The sequence below is a fragment of the Microcaecilia unicolor genome, unplaced genomic scaffold (genome assembly GCF_901765095.1).
Source record: "Microcaecilia unicolor unplaced genomic scaffold, aMicUni1.1, whole genome shotgun sequence".
NCBI lineage: Eukaryota > Metazoa > Chordata > Amphibia > Gymnophiona > Siphonopidae > Microcaecilia > Microcaecilia unicolor.
Genome location: NW_021963140.1, coordinates 71,718 through 88,674, shown reverse-complemented (window position 1 = coordinate 88,674; position 16,957 = coordinate 71,718). Strand labels below are relative to the sequence as shown.

General features: G+C 45.7%; 1 protein-coding gene across 1 annotated transcript in view; it reads left to right on the top strand.

The window, feature by feature from the left end:
• LOC115458999 (X-linked interleukin-1 receptor accessory protein-like 2) overlaps positions 1-16,957 on the top strand; it is a 116,511-nt gene that overhangs the window by 69,761 nt on the left and 29,793 nt on the right. The window contains exon 4 of the mRNA XM_030188859.1: positions 9,361-9,504. Within this exon, the coding sequence (XP_030044719.1) occupies positions 9,361-9,504 (144 nt within the window). The remainder of the gene's footprint in view (positions 1-9,360; positions 9,505-16,957) is intronic.

Sequence of the window (16,957 nt, the reverse complement as noted above, 5' to 3'; positions counted from 1 at the left end):
CCCGAATGGTCAGTCTTCCCCAGCTGGCCCACTCAGCAGGGTTTAACAGGTCATGAGCCTCTCCTGTCCAGTTAAACCCCTTTGAATTTCTCCCCCTAAATTTCTTCCCAGTGTATTCAAAGTTCAGTTGCCTAAACTCAGTGGCGTAGCCAGACAGCCAGTTTTGGGTGGGCCTGAGCCCAAAGTGGGTGGGCACAAAATTTTCTCTGCTCCGTCCTCCCTCCACCACTATACCCACCATTTCTCCCTCCTCTCCACCCCTATGCCTACCATTTCTCCCCTTCCCCATCTATCCCCTCTGTATGCAGCATGTGTGCCTCCCCTCCACCTCATACACAGCCAAGACATCTCCCTTCCTCACCCCTCCACCCCTTTGCTGCATCTCCCTCACCCACCAACCAAGCCTCATCTTTCCATCTTCCCTTCCCCCTGTGCAGCTGCTGTGTCCCCCCCCTCTTCCCTCCCCCATGCGACATCTCCCCCCCCCCCCCCCCCCCCCCCCCCCGTGCAGCTGCAGCATCTCACCCTCCTTGCAGGCCCACCCAGCAGCAAAGTTCCTGACGGCGATTCCAGTCGCAGCGATTCCCACACGCTGCCTGATGGCTGCCGCTCAACAATCTCCTCGCGCTACTAAGCGCTAACCCGGAAGTCTCTCCTGCAGAGGAAAGACTTACGGGTTAGCGCTTAGTAGCGCAAGGAGATTGAGCGGCAGCCGGCAAGCAGCGTGTGGGAATCGCTGCGACTGGAATCGCCGTCAGGAACTTTGCTGCTGGGCGGGCCTGACCCGAAATTGGGTGGGCCCAGGCCCACCCTGGCCCGCCCGTGGCTACGCCCCTGCTAAACTATGCAGGACTTTTAAGTTTTGAGGTCATTCTGCTCTGCTCTCTGTCATCACATGGACCGCAAGTAATGTTTTAGTTTCAAAAACTATGATTTCCACAGCACACACCACGGTTTTAGAACAACTGACAGGACATTTGGCAGCAGAATTTTCACAAGTGTTTAAACCTGAGATGAGCCACTTATAAACGTACAACGCCTCAAACTTTCCAATTTCCAGAGTCACAGATGAGTCTAACATATTTTTTTCTGACAGAAACGGGAATTCCACAATGAAGGTGATGCCACTGAGGTCTGTGGAGACAAACTGTGTCCGTGTAAGGATTTATCCTGGTTGCAGTTAAGGGGTTCATCTTCAGATGCCACAGTTTTAAAAAAGTCCTCGGGCTGCAGTTGGGGACGGACTTAAAGATCTCAATGTGTGTACTTTGGAAGAAAAGCGGGAGAGGAGAAATATGATAGAGACATTTAAATACATAATATACAATGACTCTAGGAAGCAGAGCTTCAAAGAAAGTGCACGAAAGTGGAGAAAAACCCTCAGAAACCTGGGACCAACCCTCGCAGGTTTAGAGCGAGGTTACTGATAACAGAAGTAACACACGCCCAGATTCTTAACTTAATAGTGAGAATAAGGCACTCTTATCACTAAGATAAGAGTGCCTTATTCTCACTATTAAGTAAAGTGATGCCGTAAACTTAACAGTTCAGCAATTAAGAATCACATTTCTAGTTAAAGCAAATGTTTGAAAAAATTCTAAAAAATTAGCTTGTGGAGTTTTTTATACCCAGTGATAGAATCTGGGCGTTGGTTACTTCTGTTATCAGTAACCTCGCTCTAAACCTGCGACGGTTGGTCCCAGGTTTCTGAGAGGTTTTCTCCACTTTCATGCACTTTCTTTGAAGCTCTGCTTCCTAGAGTCATTGTATATTTTGTATCACACTACGAGCCTTTTGACTCTAGTCGATACTGCAACCTTTGCTGTCTTTTCGAGTTACATTTAAATACATCCATGGCATAAATGCAGAGGAGGCAACTCTCTTTCAATTGAAAGGAAGCTCTGGAATGAGGGGGCATAGGATGGGGGTGAAAGAGGATAGACTTGGAAGTAATCTGAGGAAATACTTCTTCATGGAAAGGGTGGTGAATTCGTGGAACGGCCTCTGGGTGGAGATGGTCAAAGCCAGAAGGATGCTTGGGTGCATAAAGAGAGCCATGACCAGCAGGAAAAAGGAGGTGATAGTGCCGTTGTATAAGTCTCTAGTGAGGCCCCATTTGGAGTACCGCATGCAGTTCTGGAGACCGCACTTACGGAAAGATATAAACAGGATGGAGTCGGTCCAGAGGGCGGCTATGAAATTAGTAAGCGGTCTTGAATGCAAACAATATAGGGACAGGATGATGAACCTCAACATGTATACGCTGGAAGAGAGGAGGGAGAGAGGAGACATGATAGAAAGGGCATTTATGTACAGGAAGAGAGCATTTTTCAAATGAAAGAGAGCTCTGGAATGAGGGGGCATATGACAAAGTTAAGAGGGAATAGGCTTAGGAGTAACCTAAAGAAGTATTATTTCACAGAAAGGCTGGTGGAGGCGTGGAATGGCCTCCCGGTGGAGGTGGTGGAGTCGAGGACTGTTCCAGAATTTTAAAAGGCATGGGATAAGCATGTGGGATCGATTAGGAACAGGTAGAATTGGGGGTTACAGAGGATGGACAGACTGGATGGGTCATATGGCCTTTATCTGCCGTCATGTTTCTATGGTGGAGACGAAAACTGTATCTGATTTCAAGATGCATGGTACAACTACATAGTATCCAGGGGCAGACTGATAGTTGTCGGGGCCCCCGGGCAGTAAAGGTCATAGGGCCCCCCCCCCCCCCACCTACTACTACTACTATTTAGCATTTCTATAGCGCTACAAGGCGTATGCAGCACTGCGCAAACATAGAAGAAAGACAGTCCCTGCTCAAAGAGCTTACAATCTAATAGACCTGGCCACTGCCCGTTGCTACACAACTGCAGCACCGCCCCACCTCTACACCACCACCCCCTCCCACACAGTACAGCCCCCCCCCCCCCCCACACTGCTTCAGTTGCTGCCCCCTCCTGCACACTACAGACCCCTGAGCCAAAGTGAGCCCTCCCTAGTTCTACCTTGAAGGCCCTGGAGGTCTAGTGGCTTCTTTGGGGGCAGGAAAGAACCCCCCTCTTTCCTGCCTGCTATCACTACTGTGCCGGCTACTCTGGTGGCAGCGCCGCAATTTAAAATGGCTGCTATGACTTACCGCGGTAGTCTTGCGGGTCTCAGCAGTCTCGGCAGCGAGCATGAAAGAGTGGGTTTTTTCCTACCCCCACAGAGGCCACTAGACCACCAAAGCATGTAAGCACTTTATAGGATTCTTATCTATATCTATGTTTGTACAGCGCTGCGTACGCTTTGTAGCGCTATAGAAATGCTAAATAGTAGTAGTAGTAGTATATAATTCTAATTTGAATATAAAATAGGATTTTGATCTATACAATATTTATATTTTAAAATATGAATGTATTATTGTGTGTATCTGTACACCACTTTGAACCCACGGAGGAACTAGCGGATAACAAATGCTGGATTCGATTAGATTAGGATTAAATTTATACAGTTCATTTTATGCCCTTAACGGCTGAATATTGCACTTAACCACATAAGTTTTAGCTAGCAACATACAACCAGGTTTTCAATGCCGGTGCCCGGACATGGCCTGGCATTAAATATTCAGGAATACAGCCAGCGGCAGACATAAAAATGCTCACCGCTGCCGGCTGAACTGAGTCTCATTTTATAATCTTACCACTTCCTTTGGGAATGGGCAGCATCTCTTTCATCTTACATTATTACATACTATGAACCCTCCCATACTTGGAAAGTTCCTCCCTCATGCACACAGGACCCAAAAATATACTAGCTAAGAGCTTAGAGGTCCCCACCGATACTATAGATTCTCTTATTTTTTCTATTAAAAAAAATCAAAGAACTACATAGAAAGTCTGTTTATTTGAGGAATAAGATTTATCTTATAATTTTATCAGGAATTATTTCTCATAGTGAATGACAATTTTTTAAAATCCCTTTTCTTTCACTCTGTATGACTGTTTTTTTTTTTTTTATCTAGTAGTTTCCAGAGCCCTGTAAACATTGGCCTTAAATTTGGCCACAAGGTGTCGCCATTGCACAATGACTTTACCGCCCTTAGGATGCGAACCCTGTCTCTTTCGTATCCTCACCACCTTTCAGCAGAACATCTGAGCTGGGAGTTTAACCCAGGTCTTCTATATTGAAGTGCACAGCACTGCCACTGAGCCACCTTGCCACCCTGTAAGATAGTTTTTAGTATAAAAATAAAATAAGCATTCTGAATCGCTTGTGAGCGGTCCATGTCTTCTGCAGTAAGCTCAAACCAACAGTGCAAGGGTAAACAGCGTGTTCTTTTTTTTGTTCCGTTTGAGTCGTTGTGGTGGTAACCAGTTAACCACCAAGAATTTGCATAGCAAGTTCCAGTTACCTAACAGTATTTTGAAATATTCCTGCTCCTGCCATCAGCAAACACACAATCAGCCTGTTGAATCATTAGTCTTCTGCCTACCAAAAATAGTGTACAGCAGTGTTCTCAACCCAAGCCAATCAGGTTTTCAGGATATCTGCAATGAATATGCATGAGAGAAACTGGCCTGCATTGCCCCCGTTGTATGCAAATCTGTGTCCTGCATTTTCACTGTGGATAACTGGAAACATGACTGTGTCATGAGGACTGTATCGAGTGCCACTGTCTAAAGATAAAGCCATGATATAGGTCAGTGGTTCCAGAAGGGTGCTGGTCAGTACCTCAAACTGTGTCACATAATCAATGGATGACATCACAGAAATAGGGATACTCCCCCTCCCTGTAGACTTCCCTGCAGGGGGCGTAGCCAGACACCCAATTTTGGATGGGCCTGGGCCCCAGATGGGTAGGCAGAACTCCGCCCTGTCCCACAAGTGATGTGGTTTCTCCCTCTCTCGCCTACATGCCATATGGTCTCTCAAACATCCCCCCCTCCCCTGCATACCTTTTAAATAGCAGATTTTCACCGACAGCGAGCAGCAACTAATACACACTGCTGAAGTTGGCCCCACAGCTAGGGTTACCATATGTCCGGATTTCCCCGGACATGTCCTCTTTTTGAGGACACATCCAGGGCGTTCGGCAGGTTTTGCCCGCCCGCCTGTTTGTCCGGATTTCTGGTGGGTCTCCCCTCCCCTTACTTACTATCTGCCCTGGTGGTCTAGTGACCACTTTGGGGCAGGAAAGAGCCCCCTCTTTCCTGCCCGGAGCGCTGCCTGCGCTTGCCCTGCATCCTTCTCAGTCTCAGCTCAGGATTCAAAATGGCCACCGAGAGTTGAAGCGGCCTCGCGAGACTTCAACTCTCAGTGGCCATTTTGAATCCCGAGCCGAGACCGAGAAGGATGCAGGGCAAGGCAGCGCTCCGGGCAGGAAAGAGGGGGCTCTTTCCTGCCCCAAAGAGGTCACTAGACCACCAGGGCAGTAGATAGTAAGTAAGGGGAGGGGAGGGGAATATGTGACAAGGGGGAGGGGAGGTGATGGGGGGCAGGGAAGGGGAATATGTGACGGGGTGGGGTGAGAGTGAGAAAGGGCGGGGCGAGGATCTGAAAGGGACGTGGTGTGGGTGGGGCAGGGGGCGTGACATGTGTCCTCTTTTTCAGAGGACAAAATATGGTAACCCTACCCTCAGCCTTTCCTCTGATGCAACTTCCTGTTTCCGCATAGGCAGAAATACATCAGAGGGAAGGCTGAGAGGCTGCTGCGAGCAGTATGTATCAGTCGCTGCTCACTGCAGGCAAAGATCTGCTATTTACAAGGTATGCAGGAGGTACAGTTGTTGGGAGTTTTTGACTGGTGGCGCTTGAGGATCCCTGCCAGTCACATCATAGGTGGGTGGGCCTGGGCCCACCCTTGGCTACGCCACTGCTTCCCTGTAATCTATGCCCTGCAGAGGCAGTCAGCATGTGGCTTGTGAGTCAGTTCACAGACCCTCTCTCCTTCTCCTCTATGGGCTTCCTGTTAGGCTGGAAAGCCATGCAGAGCACTTACTGCTGCTTACTGATGCCACCAATGCAGCTGCTGCTGTCTTCATGCTTTGGATAAGTGGGGGAAAGTGTGAAGACTGGCTGTCCACTTTTCTTGAGGGCTGTGCCAGTGCAGCCACACAGGGCCCAAAGGAAGCTGGGGCACCAAACTAGCTTTCCATTCATTGGCTTTCTGCGCTGGCGTGACGCAAGTGGACGTATAGGAGCTAACTTTTCAAAATGATTTGGGATGCTAAATCCAATGGCAATTACATCTCCCTGGGCACTCTCAGGGTTTTCTCAATATTGAGGGTGCTGAAGCTCCCACAGAGTTGGCTCCTATGAGTGGGTGGGGCAAGAGTATTTGGGGGCGTGACACACAGGGCACAATTCTGCCTTGCGACTGTCCTGCTATTATTTTAATCATCTTCTGGGGTCATGTGAATTGTGTTAAAATAGATCATATTGAATAAAAGTTTGGGAAGAACTGGTACAGAGGGCAAGATTAAAATTAATCAATACTATCAGTCTAATTTAAATTAATCTGATTATTGCTGTCCACTTAATTTCTCAGTATCTTCAGCCTAACCGATGTTAAAGTGTGTTGGACTTAAATGTTTTATTCCGTCAAAAGTAACAAAAGGAAACGTGATGCAAATCCCTTTCAATGCAGCACGATTATTCACTTATTGCTGACTGCCTAAATGGAACAAGATATTCAGTGATCCTCAGACATGATTAGTCTGTACTCTTCCATTACAGCTAAAACTGGATAACTGATGATAAAATTTATACCTCCAAGTAATAAATATTATTGGCCTACCTCATCCTTAGGAAGACGTCCTTGTGGTATTCCCATGGAGATCCGGTAGGAAAAACCTTGTGGGACACTGAGCAACGTAAACCTAAACTAAAATAACTCTGATGTAGTCCTGTCCCCAAAATGGAATCTTATCTCCACTTTAATGTTTTTTAGAAGAGCGATAGAAAGAGGTGTATACCTTTAAAGATCAATGTTATCGGTGGCTTGCTCTAGGTTGCACTCGGTGAGTGATTTTCTTAGAACGGAGGGTTCTCCTGATTAAGTACCAGGCCTTTGAACATTTTCCCTTTTTAAAAGCAATAAACCCAGATAGTTACTTCTACATCCAACTATCTGTTAGTGCTCTTAGGAGGAATAGGAGTCAACATAAAGAAAAAAGGCCAGATTACTGGCTCTCTTATCCATTTATCTCCATAGCACTGCAGAAGTAACAATTTCATTGCTGTGATGAATTCTGTGTAAGGGGATGATTTTGTTTTCTTACTGCTGTTGCAGTGCTACTGGCACTGAACTTCTACAGCGGAGCCAGTGAGTTTTTGGTGGTTCATGCTGTCCCTTTTTGTGTGCTTTCATTTCTCAATAAATTGGCTAAATTAATACCACCCAAGAGGCTTGGACTGATTGTTTTCCCTGGCAATGGGTTCCGGCGAGGTTTGTAATTGTTGGAACTGGAGCGTTAGCTTTGAGGAACATGCCTGATGCATAAAGAAGCCAGTTTTTGATGGTGGGGTACCTGCTGACCACAGGGGTACCTGTACCTCCAGTAAATAAATTCACCTTTAGCCTGGTCCAGTTCACTGCATCAGCTACTTGACCACACTGAAAACAGCCCAGCAACCAGGGGAGGAATTTCAATCCAGCCACCAATTATATTTATGTTTAGAGTTATCAGTACAGGTGTCTCACTAGGATGGATTCAGCTGTATAGGCTGAATCATTTCTATAATGTCGCCCTCATGAGATTGGGTTAGATAGGCTTCCCAGATAGCACAGCCTCACCGAGGGCCTCAGGGATACTGTAAGCTCACATATTACACATATTCTGTACCCTTCTCCACCACCGCTAACTCCACACTCTGCCCCTTCTGCCTCGCATCACCTTATGCCTGGAACAGACTTCCTGAGCCCATACGCCATGCGCCCTCCCTGCCCATTTTCAAGTCCTTACTCAAGGCCCATCTCTTCTCCCTTGCTTTTGGTGCCTAACCACCTTCCCCATTCCAGATACATACACTGACTACATAGTTTTTACCTTTAGATTGTAAGCTCTCTTGAGCAGGGACTGTCCTTCCCCATGTTTAAACTTGTACAGCGCTGCGTAACCCTGGCAGCGCTATAGAAATGCTAAGTAGTAGTAGTAGTAGTAGTAACATAAAGTATCAAATGCTACTGGCTGTTTTTCAATATGCACAGTATTTCACGTCATAAGACTGTATGGTATGGGGTACTCCTTAGTACCTACCGGACCCCATATCTCATTTGTATATGAACTTCTTATGCACAGGTTATGACAAATTCACATACATTCTGTTAATATGTTTCACAACTTGAGACCCATCCACTGGAATAGTGATGGGCCGAGTTCTATAGCCTAAGCTGCTGAAAAGCACTGACTAGGCCTGAAAATCTGATGATGGCCTTGTGGCTGAGTGCCTGCGAAAGCAGGACCACTTGGCAAGCCTTATTAGGATCTAGTGTGACATTCTAATACAGTGTAAGGGCCAAGATGGAGGAATTAATGGCAAAAATAGCAAAAAGTTTGGTTCATAAGATGGAGTTTGCTTTTGTAAAGATGGCATCCTGATTCATGAGATATGAATACTAATCTCTATATTTGGAAAGATGTTTACAACTCAGGAATTGAGTTATTAAGAAATATCAGAAAGGAGGGGGGAAAGAGGGAGAAGGTGGGCACCTGATCTGTGGTTAAGTAATGATTCACAGATGAAAAAAAATGAATCTCTATTGAATTGAATGGCCAGCAGATGGTTTAAAAGGTTTGCAAATCTAGGCGGAGTTTGGAATTTTCCCCAACTCTACCCAGAGGGCAGAACTACGGTTGGTCAACCTGAGAATCTGACTGATGAGTGTGCCAGATTGAAGTTCCAATTGGTGAGAATAAAGATTATCTCTATCACTTGCTTTCCTAGTCTGTGCCTCAATTTCTTGATTGTCTATCTGTTTCTTGGAACATTCTTACACAAATAGTGTTCACATAAGTAAGGTATCTTTTACCCCTCAGTACATTATGTGGGAGAATAGATAGCCAAAGATCCACCTAGACACCAGAAATCAGAAAGCCGAGTTCCTGGGTCTTAGATTTAAATTGAGCCTTCTGACACCCCCTCTACACCTCCGTGTCAAAATGCGGTCCTCTGAAACCCACCCTTCATCCCCGTGGGCAGGGGTTCCCCGGAGGTCTAGAGAGGGGTGATTAAAAACAATTCATAAAGGCAAATAGACACCTGATAACAGTATGTATCACAAGAGGCACCATGAATGTTTTATCTGACACATAAGAGAACAAAGTTTAGAAATGAAAAGAAAATTCCCAAACTGTCCTGAATGCCTGTTCTTATTTATTCCAGATCTGATGTACAAGATAGAGCTTGCCGGAGGACTTGGGGCGATCCTTCTTCTCTTTGGGTTGCTCGTGACCCTCTATAAATGTTATAACATAGAGCTAATGCTTTTCTACAGACAGAATTTTGGAGGCGATGAATCTTTGGATGGTAAGTTAGATGTTTGGTGCTAAAGGAAGAGTCTTTAGGATTAATTCAAAGGCAGTCATAGAAGATGTAGACTTTTCCTTCTAATCCAGAATGTTCTTTTGAAACTTGTCAGCCCCTCCCTCTGCTGGACACACTCATGTGCACTTGTGTGTATGTAGCTGCAAAGTAATGTTATCGTGAATTTTTGCAACCAGCTAAGAGATGATTTACGAGAATCTTCCCAAACATCTTTTATCCTGCAACATGGTGTAATGAGAAAGCAGTTTTACCAGTGAGTCCCTCATTCAGATTCAGGGAGCAGCATTTATAGTTAGTACTTTTAATTCTAAGGAGTATCCCTAGGATTCCATATATCGCGCTGAGAGTTCCACTTGGAAATTGACGTGTATTCCATAACAATGCATATAACGTAATTAGTTAACAAGCTAATCAGCCCTAACTGGATGTTGATAAGCAATTATCAGTACTAATTGGTATTAATTAGAATTAACCAAACACAGCAGGGGTGAAAGTGAGGGAATTTCCAAATGACCAAGGCAAGCGTTCAAAAATGTTATTTGCCAAAGTTATCTGACCCAAAAGACCCTTACTTTCACACCCCGCTGTGCTTGCGTGACCATTTTGTGGAAATTGTGAGGACCTTCTCTCTTGTTTTGGATTGTATAAATTAACATTTACACGCTCTACTTGCTAAGCATATTCTGTAATGTGTTGCTGCTAAATTCTAAGTTACATAATAGAAAAGGTGGATGTGGAATGGGAGGGTCAAGGGCATTTCTAAAATCTATGCGCGTTGTTATAGAATACATCCGCTCCACGCCTAATTGAGGCATTGGCATTTACACCAGATTTTAGTTGGCATAATTGACCATGTCTAAATTTAGTCGCATGGACTGGCGCTTGGCGCATTTTATAAAGTACCCCTAAATTAAAGCATACTTTATAGAATATGCTACGATTTCCACACGAACGAAATTGGTGTATTTTGCAGGCCATTAATTATATATATACTAGTAAAAAAGGCCCGTTTCTGACACAAATGAAACGGGCGCTAGCAAGGTTTTCCTCGGAGTGTGTATGTTTGGGAGAGTGTATGTGAGAGTGAGTGTTTGAGAGTCAAAGTGAAAGTGTGAGTCCAATCCATGCTCCTCTGTCACCTGGCCCCTCCATTCATCCCTATCCAGCAATTCCGCTGTCTCCCTGAGGCCTGCCCTGCAATCCATATGCATCCATGGCCATCTGTCCCCTCCATTCATCCCTATCCAGCAATTCCCCTCTCCCTGAGTCCTGCCCTTCCAATCCATGCCCATCCATGCTCCTTTGTCACCTGGCCCCTCCATTTTTCCCTATCCAGCATTTCCCCTCTCTGCCTGAGGCCTGCCCTGCAATCCATATCCATCCATGGCCATCTGTCCCCTCCATTCATCCCTATCCAGCAATTCCCCTCTCCCTGAGTCCTGCCCTTCCAATCCATGCTCCTCTTTCACCTGGCCCCTCCATTCATCCGTATCCAGCAATTCCCCTCTCTGCCTGAGGCCTGCCCTGCAATCCATATGCATCCATGTCCATCTATGCCCTCCATTCATCCCTATCCAGCAATTCCCCTCTCCCTGAGTCCTGCCCTTCCAATCCATGCCCATCCATGCTCATCTGTCACCTGGCCCCTCCATTTTCCCTATCCAGCAATTGCCCTCTCTCCCTGAGGCCTGCCCTGCAATCCATATCCATCCATGCCCATCTGTCCCCTCCATTCATCCCTATCCAGCAATTCCCCTCTCCCTGAGTCCTGCCCTTCCAATCCATGCCCATCCATGCTCATCTGTCACCTGGCCCCTCCATTTTCCCTATCCAGCAATTGCCCTCTCTCCCTGAGGCCTGCCCTGCAATCCATATCCATCCATGCCCATCTGTCCCCTCTATTCATCCCTATCCAGCAATTTCCCTCTCTCCCTGAGTCCTGCCCTCCCAATCCATGCCCATCCATGCTCCTCTGTCCCCTGCCCCCTCCATTCATCCCTTTCCAGCAATTGCTCTCTCTCCCTGAGCCCTGCCCTCCCAATCCATGCCCATCCATGCTCCTCTGTCCCCTGCCGCCTCCATTCATCCTTTTCCAGCAAGTCCCCTGTCTCCCTTGCATGACCCCCCCTTGCATCCATGCTCCTCTCTCTCCCATGTCCCAGCCTGGGCCGCCCTCTTCTTCCCCCCCCCCCCCCCCCCCCCTCGCATCCATGCTGTCGTTTCTCCCCTTGCCCTCCCGGTCCCATTGTTTTTCTTTTGTGGCCACCCTCTTCGCTCCCCCCAACATGTTTTTTTTTTTTTCTTGTTTTTAAATTTACCTCCGTGGCGGTTCCGGCAGCGAAGCGTCAGGGAAGGAGGCGGTGCTCCCGACGTGTAGGTTTCCCTTCGCTGTGTTCCGCCTTCTTTTGACGTCATCCTTGACGTCAGAAGAAGGCGGAACACAGCGAAGGGAAGGCTAGACGTTGAGAGCGCCGCCTCCTTCCCTGACGCTTCGCTGCCGAGCGTTGCGATTGGTTGAGTGTCATTGCTCCGCCCTCGACGTCATCACGTTTGACGCGTGGGCGGGGCAGACACAATGCGATCTCACCCCCTTCACTTTTGGCTAACAGAGGCTTCATTCGAACGTTGGAGGTGCGTTTTATATAGAGAGATGTATATATAATTGTTTACTTATGGGGGTGGTTAATAAGCTGCATTAGGGCACAAATCCACCTTATTTGTCTCTTGAATTGTTTTAAAGGGCTCTAACACTGGTTGAGGGGCCCTAACACATAATTAGCTTACCCGCTAGTACATATAATGAGATGCAAATCATGTAAATGCGTGTACACTGGTGGCAGAGCCGGTGGGGGGAGGTGGGGCTGGTGGTTGGGAGGTGGGGCTAGTGCTGGGCAAAACTTCTACGGTCTGTGCCCTGAAAATGGCAGATACAAATCAAGGTAAGGTATACACAAAAAGTAGCACATATGAGTTTATCTTGTTGGGCAGACTGGATGGACCATGCAGGTCTTTTTCTGCCGTCATCTACTATGTTACACTCAGGCATATATAGGTCTAATTTAGGTTACTACTATCTAAATAACATAATGTGGCTTGCAGTGAACAGTGGGTTACACTAGAGAATGACACGGGGACACACAGTAACCACAGGGACGGGGATGGGGCGGGCACAGAACCCATGGGGACGAAGCGGAGACAGAGACAGATCCTGGAGGGATGGGGACAGAGCCCATGGGGATGGGGACAAACTTTGTCCCTGTGTCATTTTTCTACTTTGAATCCTGTTAATGAACTGGACTGTTATTTATGTTTGAGTGATGCAGATGACAATATTTTGATTTTTTTGGAAAAACAAGCAAACATGCTACCCACTACTAGCAAAATTTTATGGGGGATCCTGTACATTCCTGGAATCAGTACATCTTCTATTGCAGGAAGTGCTGTGGAAGACAGGAGAGTTAGACTGAATCCTGAGATTTTTGATGACTTATTGACTCTCAGATTTAAAAAATCATAACAGTGCTTCATAAGACATATTTCTCCCCTCTAGGGCATACAGAACGGGTTGTATTTTGTACCCCTGGACATTTTAACAGGGTGGATTAGAATTCCTTGGGTTAGTAGAAGTCAGCTATTGTTGGGGTTGGCAGGGTAGAGGTTGGTGATTGGAGGGTTATTATGGTTGAATGTTGTTATTAATGTTTTCTGTTTGTGATTTTTAAACAGTTGCACAGCATATTGTTCCTTTTTATACTTTAATAAAAGATTTAAATATAAAATCATAAGTGCTCGAGGTTTCTGCAGATGAGGACAGAGCCCACAGGGATGGGGCGGGGACGGGGACAGAACCTGCGGAGACGGGGCGGGAACGGAGATAGGGCCTGCAGGAACGGGTCAGGGACGGAGACAAAATCCATGGGGCGGGGACGGGGACAAACTTTTTCCCTGTGTCATTCTCTAGTGTACACCACAAGCCTGGAGGAGTGGCCTAGTGGTTAGGGTGGTGGACTTTGGTCCTGGGGAACTGAGGAACTGAGTTCGATTCCCAGCACAGGCAGCTCCTTGTGACTCTGGGCAAGTCACTTAACCCTCCATTGCCCCATGTAAGCCGCATTGAGCCTGCCATGAGTGGGAAAGCGTAGGGTACAAATGTAACAAAAATAAAATAGATACTATTGGAGATTCTACATGGAATGTTGCTACTATTGGAGATTCTACATGGAATGTTGCTATTCCACTAGCAACATTCCATGTAGAAGTCGGCCCTTGCAGATCACCAATGTGGCCGCGCAGGCTTCTACATGGAATGTTGCTAGTGGAATAGCAACATTCCATGTAGAATCTCCAATAGTAGCAACATTCCATGTAGAATCTCCAATAGTATCTATTTTATTTTTGTTACATTTGTACCCTACGCTTTCCCACTCATGGCAGGCTCAATGCGGCTTACATGGGGCAATGGAGGGTTAAGTGACTTGCCCAGAGTCACAAGGAGCTGCCTGTGCCTGAAGTGGGAATCGAACTCAGTTCCTCAGGACCAAAGTCCACCACCCTAACCACTAGGCCACTCCTCCACTGTTGCTACTATTTGAGATTCTACATGGAATGTTGCTATTCCACTAGCAACATTCCATGTAGAAGGCTGCGCAGGCTTCTGTTTCTGTGAGTCTGACGTCCTGCAAGTACGTGCAGGACGTCAGACTCACAGAAGCAGAAGCCTGCGCGGCCACATTGGTGATCTGCAAGGGCCGTCTTCTACATGGAATGTTGCTAGTGGAATAGCAACATTCCATGTAGAATCTCAAATAGTAGCAACAGTGGAGGAGTGGCCTAGTGGTTAGGGTGGTGGACTTTGGTCCTGAGGAACTGAGTTCGATTCCCACTTCAGGCACAGGCAGCTCCTTGTGACTCTGGGCAAGTCACTTAACCCTCCATTGCCCCATGTAAGCCGCATTGAGCCTGCCATGAATGGGAAAGTGTGGGGTACAAACGTAACAAAAATAAAATAGATACTATTGGAGATTCTACATGGAATGTTGCTACTATTGGAGATTCTACATGGAATGTTGCTATTCCACTAGCAACATTCCATGTAGAAGCCTGCGCGGCCACATTGGTGATCTGCAAGGGCCGACTTCTACATGGAATGTTGCTAGTGGAATAGCAACATTCCATGTAGAATCTCAAATAGTAGCAACAGTGGAGGAGTGGCCTAGTGGTTAGGGTGGTGGACTTTGGTCCTGAGGAACTGAGTTTGATTCCCACTTCAGGCACAGGCAGCTCCTTGTGACTCTGGGCAAGTCACTTAACCCTCCATTGCCTGCCATGAGTGGGAAAAAGCGCAGGGTACAAATGTAAAAAAAAAAAAAGCCGTGTTATAGATAAGGGGAGAAGTTATCAATGTGGGCTGCCATTTAAGACATATTATTTACCACTAATTCAAGCCATTTTAGCACAGGCCTCATTTTATGCAATATATCTGTTTACTAATAACTCAGGTTTATCAGTAAACATGTTGGGGTCATTTTATCGGTTTGTTTCACACATCCATGTTAAAAAAAAATTTCATACTTATATAGGCGCATTAATTTATAAGTCAACATGCATTCAATTGATTTCGCATACACTACGTTTTTTCACTTTATTTTTATTACTCTAAGCAATAATACACAAATTACTATACAAACAAGAAAGCTCCAACAGAAAGTACTGAACAAAATAATCACATCAGGGAAGAACCACCGACATTTCATGCCCAGTATTTACAATTACAAGAGAATAAGATGATACCTTTTTTATTGGACATAACTTAATACATTTCTTGATTAGCTTTCGAAGGTTGCCCTTCTTCCTCAGATCGGAAATAAGCAAATGTGCTAGCTGACAGTGTATATAAGTGAAAACATTCAAGCATTACTATGACAGTAAAATAGATACCATTGGAGATTCTACATGGAATGTTACTATTATTGGAGATTCTACATGGAATGTTGCTATTCCACTAGCAACATTCCATGTAGAAGGCTGCGCAGGCTTCTGTTTCTGAGAGTCTGACGTCCTGCACGTACGTGCAGGACGTCAGACTCACAGAAGCAGAAGCCTGCGCGGCCACGTTGGTGATCTACAAGGGCTGACTTCTACATGGAATGTTGCTAGTGGAATAGCAACATTCCATGTAGAATCTACAGAAATCAAAACAAAATAAAACATGGAAAAGAAAATAAGATGATACCTTTTTTATTGGACATAACTTAATACATTTCTTGATTAGCTTTCGAAGGTTGCCCTTCTTCCTCAGATCGGAAATAAGCAAATGTGCTAGCTGACAGTGTATATAAGTGAAAACATTCAAGCATTACTTTGACAGTCTGACAGGGTGGGAGGATGGGGGTGGGTAGGAAGTATGCATGGGGACATCAAAGCATATCATTGATATTCTAACAGGATGGGTGTGGATAGGTGAGGGGAGGGTTAGAATATCAATGATATGCTTTGATGTCCCCATGCATACCTCCGACCCACCCCCATCCTCCCACCCTGTCAGACTGTCATAGTAATGCTTGAATGTTTTCACTTATATACACTGTCAGCCAGCACATTTGCTTATTTCCGATCTGAGGAAGAAGGGCAACCTTCGAAAGCTAATCAAGAAATGTATTAAGTTATGTCCAATAAAAAAGGTATCATCTTATTTTCTTTTCCATGTTTTATTTTGTTTGATTTCTATAGATTCTACATGGAATGTTGCTATTCCACTAGCAACATTCCATGTAGAAGTCGGCCCTTGTAGATCACCAACGTGGCCGCGCAGGCTTCTGCTTCTGTGAGTCTGACGTCCTGCACATACGTGCAGGACGTCAGACTCACAGAAACAGAAGCCTGCGCAGCCTTCTACATGGAATGTTGCTAGTGGAATAGCAACATTCCATGTAGAATCTCCAATAGTAGCAACATTCCATGTAGAATCTCCAATAGTATCTATTTTACTGTCATAGTAATGCTTGAATGTTTTCACTTATATACACTGTCAGCTAGCACATTTGCTTATTTCCGATCTGAGGAAGAAGGGCAACCTTCGAAAGCTAATCAAGAAATGTATTAAGTTATGTCCAATAAAAAAGGTATCATCTTATTTTCTTTTCCATGTTTTATTTTGTTTGATTTCTATTGATAACCTTAAGAGTGGACTAACACGGCTACCACACTCCTCCAATTACAAGAGGAAACAAAACATTCACTTCCATATCCTCCTGTTTACAATGTCGTGCTAGTGGCTGTCAGTGCAGTAATGCAGACACCAGACACAGGCCCTGCCAACATTGTCTTTGGCTTTGTAAACAGGTGGGGGGGGGGGGGATAGTGTTTAATCATAGAATAACAAACCCCAGTCAGTTTATCTAACAGGAAAGCTTCACGATAAGCAGGGTCAAAACAA